At 34.4% G+C, this 18,969-nt stretch overlaps 1 protein-coding gene across 2 annotated transcripts; it reads left to right on the top strand.

Annotated features, from left to right (window-relative positions):
- Positions 1-2,913: 2,913 nt before the first annotated feature.
- Positions 2,914-18,908, top strand: LOC110459451 (angiopoietin-1 receptor-like). Of its 2 annotated transcripts, none has more exons than XM_021511713.1 (17): positions 2,914-3,127; positions 7,567-7,653; positions 8,126-8,263; positions 9,480-9,617; positions 9,995-10,132; positions 10,366-10,500; positions 10,780-10,914; positions 12,841-12,978; positions 13,231-13,394; positions 14,133-14,319; positions 14,689-14,799; positions 14,956-15,140; positions 15,927-16,040; positions 16,300-16,370; positions 16,745-16,882; positions 17,273-17,372; positions 17,780-18,908. In XM_021511713.1, the coding sequence occupies exons 1-17, from the start codon at positions 3,004-3,006 to the stop codon at positions 17,840-17,842; spliced, it is 2,166 nt and encodes a 721-aa protein (XP_021367388.1). In that variant the 5' UTR covers positions 2,914-3,003; the 3' UTR covers positions 17,843-18,908. The 2 variants fall into 2 exon arrangements, with proteins under 2 accessions (XP_021367388.1, XP_021367389.1); XM_021511714.1 differs by lacking the exon at positions 2,914-3,127 and adding an exon at positions 7,215-7,233.
- The last annotated feature ends 61 nt before the right edge of the window (positions 18,909-18,969 follow it).

Raw genomic sequence — 18,969 nt, 5'->3', positions numbered from 1 at the left:
ACTTTCTCATTGCTAGGACTTTCGGTCATTATTATTACACTAACTCTCCGATTGTTAACACATTCTGTCATTATTATTACATTTACGCTCTCATTGGTAACACATACCGTCATCATTATTACATTTTCTCTCTCATTGCTAGCACTTACCGTCATCATTATTGCATTTACTCTCTCATTGTTAACACATACTGTCATCATTATTACATTTTCTCTCTCATGGCTAGCACTTACCGTCATCATTATTACACTAACTTTCCCATTGTTAACACATTTTGTCATTATTATTACATTTACTTTCTCATTGTTAACACATACTGTAATCATTATTACATTTACTCTTTTATTGCTAGCACTTACCGTTATCATTATTACACTAACTCTCCCATTGTTAACACATTCTGTCATTATTATAACATTTACTTTCTCATTGTTAACACATGCCGTCATCATTATTACGTTTACTCTCTCATTGTTAACACATATTGTCATTATTAATACATTTACTTTCTCATTGCTAGCACTTACCGTCATCATCATTACACTTACTCTCCCATTGTTAACACATTCTGTCATTATTATTGTATTTACTCTCTCATTGTTAACACATACTGTCATCATTATTACATTTACTCTCTCATTGTTAACACATACCGTCATCATTATTAGTACATTTACTGTCTCAGTGCTAGCACTTACCGTCATCATTATTACACTTATTCTCCCATTGTTAACACATTCTGTCATCATTATAACGTTTACTCTCTCATTGTTAATACATACTGTCATCATTATTACATTTGCTCTCTCATTGTTAACACATACCGTCATCATTATTACACTAACTCTCCCATTATTAACACATGCTGTCAGCATTATTACGTTTACTCTCTCATTGTTAACACATACTGTCATCATTATTACATTTACTCTCTCATTGTTAACACATACCGTCATCATTATTAGTACATTTACTGTCTCAGTGCTAGCACTTACCGTCATCATTATTACACTTACTCTCCCATTGTTAACACATACTATCATCATTATAACATTTACTTTCTCATTGCTAGCACTTACCGTCATCATTATTACACTTACTCTGTCATTGTTAACACATATTGTCATAATTATAACATTTACTCTCTCATTGTTAACACATACCGTCATCATTATTACATTTACTCTCTCATTGCTAGCACTTACCGTCATCATTATTACGCTTACTCTCCCATTGTTAACACATACTATAATCATTATAACATTTACTTTCTCATTGCTAGCACTTACCGTCTCATTGTTAACACATACCGTCATCACTATTACACTAACTCTCCCATTATTAACACATGCTGTCAGCATTATTACGTTTACTCTCTCATTGTTAACACATAATGTCGTCATTATTACATTCACTCTCTCATTGTTAACACATACCGTCATCATTATCACATTTTGTCTCTCATTGTTAACACGTACTGTCATATACTTTCTCATTGTATACATACTGTCATCATTATAACAGGTGGTTTTTAGTGCAAACACACACTCAACATGTTTTCTAATACTTTACTAGCAATTATCATCAACATGAAACATTACAGATAGACGTAAGGAATTTACTGTCATCATAGAGGACGACTTGCATCACATTACAAGTGGAACTCTTTTCTTCTTGATAAAAGGTGATTTTATGGACATCTGCGACAGTGCATTCTTCCTTGTTAAAAACGAATGATTCTTGTCAAGCAAATTGTAACCTGAACCTTGCAAATACTTGACAGGGTGAAAGTTTGATTGTTTTATTGTAAAAAAAGATATACTATCTTTCCGTGAAACGAAAGGGAAATTTATGGCATTGGTGTAATACCCTCTTTGGCCTTTCTAATCAATTCAAAAGTGTACTTCCTTGTGTTGCCAATTGCCACGTGCATCAGCTTAAAGTATTTTAAAATAACCAGAGAATATCGAAATGTAAACAAAACCGTCGTTCGAAATAAAAACCGCTAAAACTTAAACAAAGGAAATGTATGACGTGGTAATGTAGAAGATTGAGAGTCAAATATCTCGCTTCAATCCTTTTATTAGTTTTTCATGTCAATTATGAACTTGTGTTTCCAAATAACAAAATTTACTTTTGTTGCGAAATATACAATTTCCCTTTTTACATCACTATAACTTTAACACTGTTTTTAGTGAAATCGCGTGTCGACTTATAGAAATAAAAATAATGCAATTTTGAAGTATGATATCGACGAAATATCTCGTCAAAAATGAATACGACAATCAGGATATAAATGTAACATACAAAACGTACTGATGTATGGTTATTACTACTACAGGCTGCATTAAATGATATTCCCTATGCACATCCCCAATAACACACAAGACTGTCATGTCACTCATAGAAAAGCAGCACTGTAAAGATGGTGAGAATACATGAAAAAACACCCCTTCCTAACTTAATAACCCACAAGTTATGTTTCCTACGTCTACATAATTAAAAACACAATGAAAGACTACCTGTTTATAGAGACCGGTTTGTGTTCCTGCCTTTGGACTGTCTTAACAGAAATGCGAGTTCAAACAAGGACTAGTCTATACAAAGCCAATATTACTCTTCAAGGTAATTTGACCTAGAAAAATCTTGCTCTGAATCTCACCCGAAGTGCCATGTCAAATTGATTTAAAAATTGACCTTAATTTGACTTCAGCTACCATGAAGAATTGTTTTAAGTTTCTGAAGCGTCAGTGAATTAGAAAAAAAAACAACGACCTAAAACAATGATGGCTTGTTGGAAGTAACATATCTAGTCCTATTGTTAAAGCTTGTTAAGCAAGTGTGCAATCGTAGACAAACCTTCATCCACATATGCCCGTACAGGGAACGGTTAATTGGCGAACTGTAAGTCGGCGTGATTGGGTCACAGGAAGGAAGTCCTCGTGTGCTGGTTACGTCAGCCCTCTCCTGCAGTCAGACTAGTGGCCGTGGCTCCGAGACACAATGAACATATCCAGTATGGCGACAGCACACGTCTATTCCTTCTCCAGGAAAAGTAGTGAAGGAATCATATTTATGCTGTGTGTTTTCTTGGGATTATTGTCTCTTGTACAGTCAAGTACTCAAGGTAAGAAAGAATTGACTTACTTATTTATAGATTCTGGTTTCTTACCATGTTTTAACGCAAAGTTATATTTATTCTGTCAAAACTTGTTTATCTTTTAAAAAAAGAAACCAAATGTATTTGTTTGTACTCAATGAGATATGTACATGCATACATAATCTTTGTTGTGAAGTTTGAAATGTATAATTTTATCTATTTGAGGTGCTGTTTATCCATTGAACTGTTCATAATTGATATAGCTAAATGAATTGGACTTGAATAACACAATTTTGTTCATTATAATGACCTGTTTACTCATTAACGTTATTTTTCGTATAAATCAGAGTTAAATTTTTGATACAAATTCTTCGGTTTCTATTGTCCATTAAATTTTGATTTGATCAAAACGATTTTGTTTCATTATTTTTAACTGCTTTGAAGCATAAAGTCACGTGTTTATTTTTTACATAATATATAGTTTCGTTATCCTAATTCTAGTCTTATTTTACTTTTCAAATTTAAAGTTCTGTAATAATAATTTCATGAAGAACAATTATATTTTCGTACTAGTCGTCTTTATTTTCAAGATATCTTCAGCGGTATTGGAACAGAGTTTCAAATATCAGCATCATATTTATTTCTTTGCAGTATGAATGTACATTTTTTAAAAGTACTGTATACTGTTCGTTAAGGCCTTATATATGTATCACCCAATGCACCATACTCTACGCTATGACCCTATCTATAATGTATCCGCAAACACACTATACAGATCTGTGTAAACCTATATGTGTACCTCAGCGTTACTATATATACCGATCTAATGGCACTATTTATTTGACAACTCCATTTCTCACAAGTGCTAGCTTAACGATAAAATCTTTGTAGAATCACGACGAGATTTTGAGATAGCCGAAAAATATTTTCAGATTATGAGTCATCCACTGAAACATGCTATTTTCATGTGTGAATGTACGAAAGTTACAAGCTAATTGAGTTGGGAAACGAACAGGATATATATGTATATTGCCACACACTCCTACCATATCATTACGAATTCAACATCTGAAAAGCAGGTTCAGCAAGTTCAAATGCTCGTTAGTGAAACGAGATATTTTATCGACTTATTTTGGTTAACGACACTTAGCTTATATAAGAAATCTGTTTTTGCTATACAGGACCCATTTCTAGCTCAATAAATATGGTTGTGTTATTTATAACGCTTATTAAAAGCAGTGATGTCAAGATTGTGATTTCACATGTAAACAGAATCGAGAAAATCGAAGCAAAACTTCGGTGACAAAAAATAAATCTAAAATCAACAACCGCAAACTCTGCTTGTCCGACCTGTTAATTTGTATATTTTAAAAGAGGTCTGAAGTCTTTCCGAACATATAAGATGTTTACTTCGTTGTCACTTAAAATCCTTTAGGTTTCCTGATATATAATAAAAGTGAATTTTCATCACGTTTTGTTTAAAATAAAACAAACAAACTAGCAAATACAAACAATATTGTCATTGTACCTCTGTGATATTCAAGATTTTTGTAAAAACTCACATTCGATTTTTTATTCGTGATCAGGAAGTTCTTCATATGGACTGTATAAAGCTGAGCTGTATAATTTTCCACCCCCCCCCCCCCGCCCGGGTTTTCTTTGATTTCCTTGAGAACTTACTTACTTTGTAAAAATATTTGAAAAACATAATAAAAAAACCCGAAACTCTGCGAACAGAATCACACACAAACACATGTAAACACTAAATGAAAGACCGAGGAGCCGAACTCAAATATCCTCTGGTACAAAAGTTACCACAATTAAAGCCGTGTTTTGTGGACGAATTCCGGTACACCCATGTTTGAAAATGTTTATGAAACCCGTATTTAAAGTTTTGCAGTTGAATTTCACAATGATATGTCAACAATTACAACATTCAGTTCCCAAACGTGGACAGTTGAACCCGTACCTATCAGCACAATGGGTTCAAACGCAATCCAACATTTAAGAACTCAAAAAGAACTATGAAAAAGAACTTCTGTACCTACATAGGTCGATTGACGATTTCCCGAAAAGATTCAAACTCACTCTTCTGACAAATATTGCAATTTCGATTGCTTGCAATAAAACTCTGTTGCAGTTCAGATAATAGTGTTGTCTGGTATTGCTTCAAATTATTTGAAGTATTGACGCAACATTTTGAGCATATTCCGTTACAGAAGAAACACTTATTGCCAAATACAGACTCTGGCAGCGCAAACGATGGAAATGCAATACAGAGGTAACAAAGTTTGTCATGGTCCCACATGCGCCATTATTTTCTATGCAACCGATATAAGATGAATGCTATCTAGCTTGAGCAATACTTTTTTGACCTTGCTTTCAAAGAGTATGTTTACCACCTCCTCGATGACTAGAGCATGTACTCTAATAAGCTAATATAGCATTATATTTTCCCCCTACGTACAGAGATCATTTAGGGGGAATGTTGATAATCACATAAATATTAGATTTTTAAAATGTAGCCGAACCTTAATACCTCGCTTTATTGCTGGATCCTCTATTTTTTCAATAAACCGGTTTCGACACTTTTTATCGTCATAGCAACCACTGGAAAACAAGCATACATTACATACCGCTTCTTTATGCAGCGGCATCAAACAAGGATTTTACCGCATTCCTTACCCTTTTAAAAGCTGACAAGCGCAGGTGCAAATATTTTGTCGTCAACAGAAGTGAGTCTTGTATAAAAGTTATGCATTACACTAGATAGCAAGAAAAAAAGCAAAGAAAATTTCCGAAAGCGCCATGTTTGGTCGAGCCATTTGTGTTCAATTTGGTGCAAAAATACTGCATTTGTACAAGGGCTATTAAAGAGAAAATACACAAAATTGGTCCTTTACTTTCATATTCATTTGTATTGCTGTACATTTTTGACCTTCGATATTAAAACTTTGACAACAAATTACTCTTTTCAGGCCTGTATTAACATTTGGAGGTCTCGCTTTATCACAGAATTTACTCATTTTATATTAGTTGAACTCTTTTGTCCGTATAAACGAATGAACCATGCTTTTATATGTTATTGGTAATTGAATTGACACGGCACAAAAGCAACCAGCATTTTCTTTTTTGTGTATAACTTTTTTGCTTTTTTTTTAATTTTTTTTTTTTTTTTTTTTGCAAGTTGACTTATTCATAATAAATTTTAAATAAAAGACAAGCTACAATATAACAGCTAACGAGACCCGATGAGCATAGGAGTATAATTTAATAAAACAAAATGATATTTGGCATGAAATGGTCAGAGTATCATATACAAGTGAACGAAATATTTAAAACCGAATCCTCCGAAAATTTGCATGGTAAAGGATACAGTAGAATTTTACAATGAAGCAAAACATAGAGTTCAACACAGGACACGGGTATTGTCACCACACGTTTACATTGCTTCTAGTAAAGTTTCTACTACTTTCAAATCTTCACTCGTAGAAACACTTAAACCTCCTAAAACATTGACAACACGTAAACAATCATAATTGTATTATTTCATATATTCTTAGCATGCAAGTTATTTCCTGTTTTGGCTCTTTAGTTAATGGCAAAACATATCTTACTATCAGTGTCAATACGCACGGCCTCTCGGTGCAATTAGCGGACGACGTGCTACTTTTCACACCATGGTTCTCAGTTGTGACCGAATGCGACACCCTGCAACAATAACGGCTTGCCCTGACAATTCGTTTGATATGTAGATATTATGTTTGAAGTAGAGGAAGTCTGTTCTCATGCGGTACATGCCCTCACTAGTTAATTACCTTATTCCACTGATCCGCACACAAACACACCTCAATATCGTGACCAGTGTGAGGCTTGTAACCTAACAAGAATAGGAAGTCGCCGCTCGGTCTCAAGATCTCATAAGTTAAAGTAACATAGTGTATTTGCCAGTTCCTCTCACACAAAGTATATTAGCACTTTGACACTCGTGTACTCTAAATGTATGTGAAGGCTATAGTAGAGGAAGGTGTCAAACTAAATAAAAACTGTATTGAGACTTTGAACTTTCAATATGAATTAGCTTATCTATATATGTATACATTTGACATCCCATGATAAGACGTCGTGATATTGTAAGCAGTGACATATAGTTTGCACTTTATGAAGTGGTCGTTTTAAATAAAGGATGAATATATATGCCATTGATATTTATTGTACTTAGATGACATGCTTAATTGTTACATATAGAAGAAACAAAATGGTTCTCATTCTTAAAATATTTCAAATTCAATATATATAAAATTTATGACATAAGAAAATGGCAATTTTAAGAGAAATTAGAATTTGTAAGAATTTTTATGGTCTTACAGATGATTACAGAGACGTAATTAAGAATTCCGATGGTTTAAAACTCAAAGAAATTTGACAAAGTTTGTATATTTACTATTCGGATTTTGTCTTTATAGGGTGTAAAAATCACTGTATGCATGGATGTAACACGCCATGCCTGGGGAGATGTGCGGCCGGCTGGAAAGGAGCTGACTGTGACAAACGTAAGTCGTGTATGACGAGGAACAGAAGAAAATATATCATTTATTTTTAATTCTATATTTAGAATGTCCCAGATTCCATTGATCTTGAAAAAGTAACAAAGACAATTCCGTTTGCCAACCTTTCAAGATTGCATTAAAGTGTACTGAAAATCAAGTATTTTTGCGCAATGCTTTTCAGTCTGTCAAGGTTTCTTGTTTCTAGATGACCAATTTTTGGAAATCAGTGAGTAATTTGTTAAATAAGTTTACGATGAAAACAGCCTGGAATGTGGTTAACATGAACTGTATAACATGTGTGAATAACAATGATTATAACATCAATGACTGCATATATACAGAATAATTACATTTGAAAGAGAAAAAATATTGAGAGAAACTTTCCAGGTGTACAGTATATATGTTTCTTACATGCTACCAAGTAAAAGTAATGTTATTAAGAAGCAGCATACAATCATTACCAATCCTTTGACAGCTTGTGAGGGGTTTTACTACGGTATCAGCTGTGTCCATTCGTGTGGACACTGTCGGAACGATGCGACCTGTGATCAAGTCAGCGGAGAGTGCATTAACGGTTGTGTGCCGGGCTGGACCGGTCAGTTCTGTAACCGATGTGAGTATGTTACAGAGTAACGAGTTCAATTTATCTTTAATGTAAATTGATGCACTTCTTCAAATGTCTTAAACTTATTTTTTCAATCCTGTGTGGTGTTAGCAGTTCGATCCAACATATCATTTGTATTGCCGACAAACATTTAGTTTCCACTTGAATGAAGATTAAAGGCATTTATAAAAAAAAAAATATATAAAATATGTAACAGAGAAAATATATCATTTCAATGACAATCCATGTTATCTAGAAAAAGCAATATATTGCAGATGAGTGAAATGAAACTTGGCCAAGTCCTTGGCAATGCATCGAATAAGGGACATATCGTTTGCAAAGACTTGTATTTTAAATTATGAAGGTACGAAAACTAAATTTTCAAAACAAGGCATGTGGTATCTTTGACTTTGATTTTACTTATATCATATTAAGATCAGTGTTATATCTATAATGACAGGAATGGAAATTGATATGGCAATAAACAAGTTAAATCAAACAATCACAATGTTTTTGCATAATTCTAGATTATAATTTCGAAAAAAGGATTTTTTTTATTCTTCTTGATCCAGTCATTGTTTTAAGTAGCGAGTGTAGGAAAAATAATACTATTTTGTTTATGTTAGAGTTAGCATTATCTTGCCCTTTATCATATTTTGTTAATAATGAACACTTTGCATATCATTGTAAAGAAAAAAAGTATGTTTGTTTTTGATTTGAAAATAAAACTTTTCTGCAAGTTCAATGAGTAGACTGAAGCACACGAGGAGCATTCAAGACTTATTCGTGCTCAACTTTGAGCTGGAGTTTTGGATTTGTTATTTCAAAAAATAAAAATTTCTAAAATGTTTTCGGTAAAAAATTGTTTATCAAAATGTCATCAGAAACGGTTTTTATTTGTGCAATTGAAGAACTTTCTCTCCTTGGAATTATGAATATTAACAGAAAGAGACAATACTTTCATTAATGATAAGATCGTATAGTAAAATAAAAATAGTTCTCTCTTAAAAACAATTGTATTTTGGTATCAATATATAATAAAAATATAAAATATGCAATACATATGAATATAATTTACATACTTAATGTATTTTGTACGATAATGGCAGCATAATGTGTTAATTCTGCTGCTAAAAATTGGGAGCACATTTGTAAGCGCAGCATGATAGTCAAGAGCATCTAATTTTTTCTGCGTCTGATTAATGACATTTGTATTGTTTTACAGCATGCGAGCCGTTTAGATACGGTCTGGACTGCTCCGCAAAGTGTGGCCATTGTCGACAGGACAAGGCGTGTAACACAGTATCTGGGAAGTGTAGCGCTGGGTGTAAGCAAGGATGGACCGGCGAGAGATGCGATACAGGTCAGTAAAGGGCTACCAGGCACTTTTTCTGGTATCTATAATTGGTTGAATATGGTTGTAATAAATAGAAACAAAATCCATTAAATTATCTGGTGACAATGTACAATTCACTCGTATACACTCAGGTACATAACGGTTTATAAACTAAAAGTAAACCAAATCAATTGAATTTGCTTATTATGATAGTAATAGATCATTTTAGATAGCAGATATGTCAGATATAATCGATAAAATAATGTCACAGTTTTCTAAGTTTATATTACAAGATCGAAAGAAAGATATCAAGTGAGGATTTCTAATTTATTTAAAAAAACACCCGCTAAGTGGTAATCAACGGTGATTATTGATCAATTTAATATTTTATCTTTTTAATATAGTATGCATAGAGGGTCTCTTCGGATTGGACTGTGCTATTGAATGTGGTCATTGCACTGACAATGAGTCCTGTGACCACATGACAGGTGCATGCAGAAATGGTTGTGCAGCAGGCTGGTCAGGAGAGAATTGCGTGAGAAGTAAGTGAAACAGTTTGCAAACAACCCATGACAACTTTTCTACCACCACAAAATTGAAAACCTCCCGACTTAAAAGAGTAAGATTATCATACAAAACCTCTTAAAACGATGAGACATGTTCTTAATAAGCAAATCAAATATATTATAGTTGTATCTATGGTAGTCATGAAATCTATAAATATAAAAAATGACTCGCCGTTTTAGCGTTCAAACAATTTGCCATGCCGTTACAGGATGTACCCGAGGATACTTTGGTAAAGGGTGCCTTAGGAAATGTGGTAACTGCAGGAACGGAACATGTGATCACGAGACTGGCAGGTGCCTGTACGGATGTGCAAAGGGCTGGCAGGAACCAACATGCCAAGAAAGTAAGCAAACTTCTAATATATTTTATAACCTTTATATAGATAAAGAGGACTTCTTTGAACATTTCTGAAATGATTTGTGAACTTTGTTTACGGAGTAAGTATAAGTAAAAGGCATACATGTTTATTTTTGTTTCACTTCATCAAAGGGTCAAGGACGAGGAACGGACAGGATGTTGTAGTAAATGCGTAAATACATGTTTATTTAAGGAGAAGCTTCTCAAAATGGCATCATGAACGTGCTTCGTCTTACATTCTCTAATTGGTCACGTTCTGTTTCAGAGTGTCGGCCGGGTACGTTCGGTGAGAATTGCAGCATGGTGTGTGGTCAGTGTTACAAGAACACGACATGTGACAGCCGGGGTATATGTACCGAAGGTTGCCGGCCAGGCTGGAGGGGGCGAAGGTGTGAAGTCAGTAAGTATGATGTTTTTATCAGTGATACATCGGGTATCGGTACGGTCCTGTATAATGTATACAGAATACTCAATCATGGTGGTTTTATTTCCAGAATACTATATTTAGCATGTGCAGTCATGATATTGGTAGGTTGATTTAGTCTAATGCAGTCACCTTATCTGCCCATATACTGTATCAAGATATAATTGATCGCAGAAGATACGTAAACACCATCAGAGACGTAAATATAGTTATTGTTTGCAAGATCAATATAATTAGTTTGAGGTAAATAAATATTTTGGTGAAATCTCTGCGCCAATGCGTATACTGTACAAATGTATTGTTCTCTTGATTTGTTAGTACACGAGTTACTTCTAACCATGAACAACTTTCTTAAATGTAATTTAACACCATAATATGGTGACAACAGCAAACTTACCAAACTGATATAGAATATTGCTTTGTCGCATTAACGTTTCTGATCCCAATTTGCCGAATGACGGATTAAAAAAGAAATTATGAAGATATTCAGTAACAGCTAGTAAGGTATTTGTTTGCGTAACACACTGTCAATGAGATGTCGACGACATATTTCTATCCATGATATATATTTAAGTCAATTATTTTCTGACACGAGTCAATGTTGAGGGCAAATAAAGAGATATTAGGAAGATAAAAGTGTCTGACCTATTTGTCTCGTAGTGAACTTGTTTGATGATATCAGACTGTACTTACTTATGACAATAGAAAGCACGACCGGAAACTCTGTCAGCCAATTATACCCGGGTGTATACAGATTGTACAACGATTGCCTAACTGCAGAAGAAACGTAATTTCACTGACTGACAATGAGGCTGTAACGTTGTGCAGGAGAAGGTTAGGACCTAAGGGTTGGACAATGATAATTATGAATGGGTGTTGACCGTCTATCAAAGCGACATGTTCATTGAACACGACAAAACTTACATCTTCAGACGTAGGTATTGAAGGTGTATTCCCTTTGTAAACAAGAGCTGTCGTTTGTAATGGGAGTTTCTATGTCAAGGCCGACACGAGCGTCTGTATCGGACTATATTTCGTTTTAATTGATGAAAACACTTCATCAACGAGAGGACTCGGAAGTACATACTCTTAAGGGATCTGTGATATTATGTTATGATGAATAAGCATGGAAAACTCTGTAAATGTTTCTTGCAAAGTCAGGCGCAAAACAAACTACCAACGGCGGTCAGTTTAAAGCTATATATTATAAAAAATGGTGGCAAATAATAAATATAATCTGGTCTCTTTAAACGTTATAAAAGCAACCTTCCATCGTATCTAAAATTAACACATTTTACTATGTACGCTAGACTTGCTCAATTTCGTGTCGTGAAGTCGGCACAGTCAGGGCCGTATTTCACTTGCTAAGTAAACCTGTAATGCTCTGCCCAAGAGGAAATTGTAACAGCAAATCACTTAAATAAAGTGACCGTTGGCTTTTTCACTCGGTAAAGTATATGTGGGCATATACACAAGGACAATTTAAAATAGAAGTCCCAATACGTAAAAGACTCGACAATTAACAGAAAGGTTTTGCGTTGTAGAACTACAAGAACTTGAACCTTGTATTTGCCGATTTGTCTCAGTAACGGGCTCGGTATAATTTAACATCCCCTTGTCGGCTGATGCCGTCACTGGGATTCCCTACATGATATCACTTGATCTCCAGATGCACTGGTTCCAATCATCAACTAGTGATATATTGTTTTAGTCTTCCTTTGGGATCGTTGTATCTAATGAATTGATAAATGGACCTACTGATATTATTGTCTCCGAGCAATAAAATCGCCAATTATATTTATTTGTTCAACGAAATGTTAACACTATTAAAAGAATTAATTATCCAGACTGCAAGGTTTCTGATAGTTTTGAAAAATGCCAAATTGAACGTTTTATTGATAGGTTGTGAAAAAGGATACTATGGCCATGGCTGTACATACAAATGTGGAATGTGTGGTGGCAATGCTTCTTGTAACCTTACAACAGGAGAATGCCCCAATGGCTGCGCGGATGGATATACAGGACTACGGTGCCTTGATGGTAAAGTATTCATATTTTTGTGTGAGATATGTAACATGCATGCATTGAGAATTGCATTGAAAATGCATCATTGAAGCACTTTAAGCACCTACTGGTTTACAAATTTAGTTAATTTTTAACCTTATGTACTTGTTCAGATGGCAAATATTTCATTATTTACAAAGTCTTTGTTGTTACAGAAAATAACGGAATATACCACGTATAATGCTTTAAACTTCTCCTAGTACATCCTTATTTCTTCATTATTTCCAGTATCTGGGAGAAGTATGTCATACGAGATGTCCAGTGCTATAGTACCTGTACTTGTCTCCTGTATTGTGACCTTGACCTTGTTGTTTACCGCCACGATAGTATACTTCCTATTCCTTAGGCCACGCCATGGCAGGTTCCTTAGCCGGTTCTACAGGCTTACAACGGTAAGCAGCTTTCTTTATGTGAAGTGAACAGGAGGTAGCGTTTTTGCTCAACGTTGTGTAAATTGATGCAAGCTTCAGTTTATTACTTGATTATTTTAATATTCAGAGCATATGCCCATGTATTTTTTTTTTTACCTTAGTTATACAATGTGATTTGTTTTGACGCAATATGATGTCATATACGCTATATCATATACATGTTACAATGGGGATAATGGATATAAAATGAAAAACTTTTAGACTCGGTTTTAGATCTTACTCGAATTTGAGTTTCGTGTAAAAGTCTAGAAATATTAAAGTTTTCAATACGATTAAATATTACGTAGCTATCAAACAATGACTGCAGTTATTGCTCGTTATATAGGAACCATTGAAGTAAAAGTACACTGCAGTCATAAAGAAAATAAAGGAAAGTGAAATCTTGTAAAAATCTTCACACATTGCTGGTAAGCGAGGAAGCAATGAATTAAGAGGCATTATATCTAGGTTGGTTGTCTGTAGACTTTACTTTAATTTAAATCTTTTTCACATATACATTTGTAATTTGTTAATCTACAAACTTGTTCGAATTTGTTGTGCCGGGGCTTCGAAGGTTTGCTAGGGGAAGGAATACAATATGTCATTCATGTTCGTTTCGTTGTCTCCTCATTAGCAATTATTCTATTGTACCGAATTTTGAGTCGGGATGTTGTCCATTTGTATTGACGGTGTGGTACATTTTTTTCTATCCTACTTCAGAGAAGTTTCCAAGAACCCGAAGCCCATGTGTACGAGCAAGTGTTGAATGGTCCGTGGGAATTAAATAAGTACAACCTAATACTGACCACGGAAAAACTAGGACATGGTCAATTCGGCATGGTGAAGAAGGGATATGTGAAGAAGGATAGAGACAATAGGATCAATGTGGCTGTCAAATCATTGAAATGTAAGACAGTTGATTGGTTGTGATGATATTTTCAAATTTCAAATTGCGATTTAACACAACAATTGAAAACTATTATTTACCTCCTTTTTAGATGATTGCATACTTCTAAACAATAGTGATAACCTCTTTTTAAGATAATAGCGTATTTCTAAGCAAAAGTGTAACCCACTTTTTAGAAGATAGCATAGTTCTAAGCAATAGTGATATCCAACTATTTACGATAATCAACCTTTCTGTAAGCTGATTTTATTTTTCAAATTATTGTTATTAGTCCATCAACATACATTTTGTTTAATTAACATACTGGTATATGTTGGCTTTCTGAATAAAATCTTTTAAATAATGCATGATATTTTTCTTGGCTTTCAGCAACTGCTTCAGAGAAGGATAAGACCGATTTCATCAATGAACTAAACATATTAAAGAAGGTCGGCCACCACCCTAACGTTGTGTGTTTGGTTGGCGCTTGTCACATCCAAGGTAATTTACTGAAGTTACTATCACTATTTATCTTATTTACAAGAAAACTGTTAAATACATGTTCGATGGTCACGTGTGTTCATTCTATGGTTTGCAGATTTATTTATATGCAGCCTAATAATTCATATGCTGTACTAGAGATTTTAATCTTTGCAGGAACAATGTACGTTGCCATGGAATATGCAAAGAATGGGGATTTAAGAAGCTATCTTAGAAAAATCCGGAAGGGTAAATTTCATATATACGACAATACAAGTTCCATCACGCCCGTGCAAAATTCTGTCCTCCTCAAATTTGCATTGGACGTGGCATCAGGTCTTAACCACCTGGTAGAGAAACAGGTAAGTCGAAAGCATTCTAACGTAGTGAACATGTGCTTTTACACATATGTCAGATAATGTCTTATTGACTTATGGACCATAGCATTACACTGAAACCGCAATATCTTGTTTCTTGCAAACAATTGTACAAGTGGTCTATAAAATCTTAAACTTATTTTTTTTTTTTTTTTTTGAAACGCATCCCTAACCTTTCATATCCAGCTAAGTCAAGCCCGTGGCTATATCTCACCGTACGATATATATATATATGGCGGCTACGTATATGGCGAACGTCGCTATAGCGAACTATTATGTGACGTTATAACATATACTTCAAATAAACAGTCTGGAGAATCTCCTAGAAGAGATGAAAGTACTGAAGACTCGTTGATGAGAATTTTTCTTTTATAGGTGCTTATCATTTCGGCTAATATGAGAAAATAAAATAAATGAATGAATAAAATTGATAAATAATAGGAACTAAAAGGAAGTCAATGTAGAAAGCCAAAAAAACACAAAAACATTTACTGCATCATTACTCATTAATGGTACTGAGGGTTAAAAGAATGAAAATCGAAATCAAAAGAGATCATAAAAAAGCTACTAATTTACATGTTTTGGCTCCAACAGGTAATTTGTTTTATACTAGTATTTCATGTAAACCGTGCCATAATGAATTCCAACTAGAATGCTACAGCAAATGGCGTGGACTCAATTGAGTCAATCATCTTGCAACGAAAAAAAAAATCGCTAGTTAACTTTGTTATATCCTATCTAATCGCCATATTTCCTGTGTTCCCCTTTTAGATAATCCATCGCGACGTAGCAGCCAGAAATGTTCTCCTAGACGACAACCTCATCGCCAAGGTGGCAGACTTTGGCCTGTCTAAGCACGACGATACCTACATCAAAACATCAAATGTATGTTGTTGTTTATTATTTACTTCAGCTAGATTCATTTAATTTAGCATTGTGCGTCTGTTTCCTTTCGGCCATATGTAAATATTAAACGAAATATATTTAATGAAACTTCTGCAAAAGAACACCATAATTGTGGATCCTTTCGTTGTACACATGAAATTCATGCAGTTTAAAAGATCTTTTCTTCGATGTAACTTCAATCGTTATCTTGGAATCTTTGTGGATGTTTGTCATTGTTCAATGTACGTTTTCTCTACAGACAAGAGTACCAGTAAGATGGCTAGCGCCGGAATCTCTCTTCAATGCTACGTATACCACACAGAGTGACGTGTAAGTAACAATATGTATACCATTCAACAGTAATTAGCAATATTAAAAGCACTAACGTGAACCTCTTCCAACGAAATATAATTTTACCCACGTTACCTAAGAATCCATCACTACTTTTTTTTTGCACAAGCAGTAAATTTAATGCTTATTTAGAGCCATAAGGTTACAAATTAACATCAATAACCTTTCTTGTAAAAGGCGTTAAGCGCTGGACCATTAGTTTAAGCCAAATACCAATGAAGAAAGCTTTAAAATAATGAACTAACATCTGAATGCATTTTCAATCAAAAAAAAAAAATAACGTGTTTAAATTCCCTGAATAATTTACCACATCACTCAAATAATTTCACAATGGTTACGTCTATTGTTATCAGGTGGTCGTTCGGTATACTGCTGTGGGAGATATTTTCCCTGGGCGGTACCCCCTATCACGGTCTGGAGACACAGCAGATGTGTAACCTCCTCAAGCAGGGCTTCCGACTCCGGCGACCAAAGAAGTGCGAACCAGCCATGTGAGTTTTCGTTAACATATAAACTACCTTTACAACGTAGCAAGCGATAGAATAAATACAAAGTACTTCTTTTAGTGGTATACAGGAACACTTTGTAGTTAAACGAAACTTTACACCATGTGATTCACAAAACTTGCAAATTCCAAAATATCAAGTTTTTCGTTTTATAGTCTCCTCTTCTCCACGGTACCTTTACTTTTCCAGGACACTTCCAGCCTTCCGTGTCTCCTCGGTTCCTATCAATATATTTACTTTTCGACATTGTGTCCCATTTTATCCATATTTACTTACGCTCAGGTGTATATTTTCTATTATATTTTTACACCGTGAAACTTTGTCTTGATTGATGTAACTTGCTTACGTGTGATTCGTAACTTGTCATTATTACAGGTACGCAATGATGCTGCAGTGTTGGAATGAACGACCAATGAGCCGACCGCAATTTTCGGAGTTATGTTTGAGATTACAACGCATGGTGGAGGACAGTCAGGTGATTACTATATCTGTTAACGAGAATACACATAAGCGCGTTGTGATAAATTTACGGGGCCATGTTGTTGAATACACATAAATGCAGTGTGATAAATTACGGGGTCATGTTGTTGAATACACATAAATGCAGTGTGATAAATTACGAGGGCATGTTGTTCAACGTCTGATTGGCTTATGTGTCTTGAACCGAAACGTTTAAAATATTTTGAAAAAAAACCCCTAAATTCCTAAAAAGTTTCATTTTTTTTTGCATTTCTTGTTATTAAGGAGCATTTTTATCCCCAATAAATATGATAATATTATGATTCAGCATATTTATCATCATTCCTTGTTGATTTCTTATATTCATTGGATATTCAACAGACATACCATGCATTTGGTAATAGCTATTTATCTCTGTTGCAGATTTACATGAACTTGGATGTCAACGAAGGAAACCATTATGCTGAAATCGACAGTGTACGATAGCATTGCGATGCCAATCCACCTGTGTCTGTAAAGATTTTGTGATCTATAGTTCCGTGCTCCTACAAGGACGCCGTAACGTTTCTTTGCAAATATATTGTAATCTCATAATATGGTAAAAAAGACAGCGTACCATATGAAGACATGCATATGCTACTTCCAATTATGGAGCCCCAGTCTTTGCGCCTGTGCACGACTGTATACGTAGGTCACACTACACTTGTAGTTCCGATGAAGAACGTTTAGCTTTAAGCAAACGTATATACAATTAGAGGGCACACTTCACTTGCAGTTCAATGAAGGAGGCTCAGTATATCGGCATACGTACGCGTACGACTGATGGAAGATACACTTGTTCAAATTAAGGAGTGATGTCTTTGGTGTTTTTTTCGATTTGCAATTTTCGAGGCAATTCCAGTCGATGATGGAGTTGGGAGAGAACGAGTGTCTAGGCCTTAAATACTGTTTGTCTTTCAATATTTCAATAGGTCTTCACTTGTAACTTGTAGTTGTACAGAACAAGCATGTTAAAATCATAACAATCAATGAATGAATGAAGACATCTTCAAACTGTGTAATCGGATTTCGCTGATTAATCGACGTTCTGCCGGTAGACGATACTACCACAAGCTAACCAATTAACACAAATCGTCTTTATCATGAGTCAAGTTTACGGAATATCTTGATATTCGTGTTGTTTTCTGGATATATATATATATATATATGTATTCCCCGCACACTAATGGATTGGGCTGTTTGTCTTTCCACATTCTGTGTTTTCTCCACATACTTTGTTAACCTGGTGGGTATCTTGGACAAGGGAAATTTTCATTATTGCACTAGAATTTATATTGAAATTAGTTCATTATCAGAAAAAAAAAGATGTACATATATATTGTCTATTTTATAACCTGGTGTAATATTTTGTAAATGATCCACTTTATTTATTATGCATATTATTGCATATAAGGAGTAATTATATCAGTAGAGGTTTTAAATACATGTATTTAAAAGGATGCTAATTGCCCAATGTTTACGTTTCCAAAATAAAATTGTTTATTTATATATATATCGACATGATGTTGTTCTTTTTCACTTAAGTGTATATGAATATGAAGCAACAAAGAAAA

The sequence above is a fragment of the Mizuhopecten yessoensis genome, unplaced genomic scaffold (genome assembly GCF_002113885.1).
Source record: "Mizuhopecten yessoensis strain PY_sf001 unplaced genomic scaffold, ASM211388v2 scaffold10069, whole genome shotgun sequence".
Lineage (NCBI taxonomy): Eukaryota > Metazoa > Mollusca > Bivalvia > Pectinida > Pectinidae > Mizuhopecten > Mizuhopecten yessoensis.
This window is presented reverse-complemented; position numbering and strand designations above follow the sequence as displayed.

What these genes read in the sequence shown, in the direction of transcription:
- LOC110459451 (XM_021511713.1), top strand. Translation starts at nt 3,004, where the DNA reads ATGAACATATCCAGTATGGCGACAGCACACGTCTATTCCTTCTCCAGG. An exon ending in AGGAGAGAATTGCGTGAGAA is followed by an intron (nt 10,133 to 10,365) that starts GTAAGTGAAACA and finishes ATGCCGTTACAG; the next exon opens with GATGTACCCGAGGATACTTT. An exon ending in CCTACATCAAAACATCAAAT is followed by an intron (nt 16,041 to 16,299) that starts GTATGTTGTTGT and finishes TTTTCTCTACAG; the next exon opens with ACAAGAGTACCAGTAAGATG.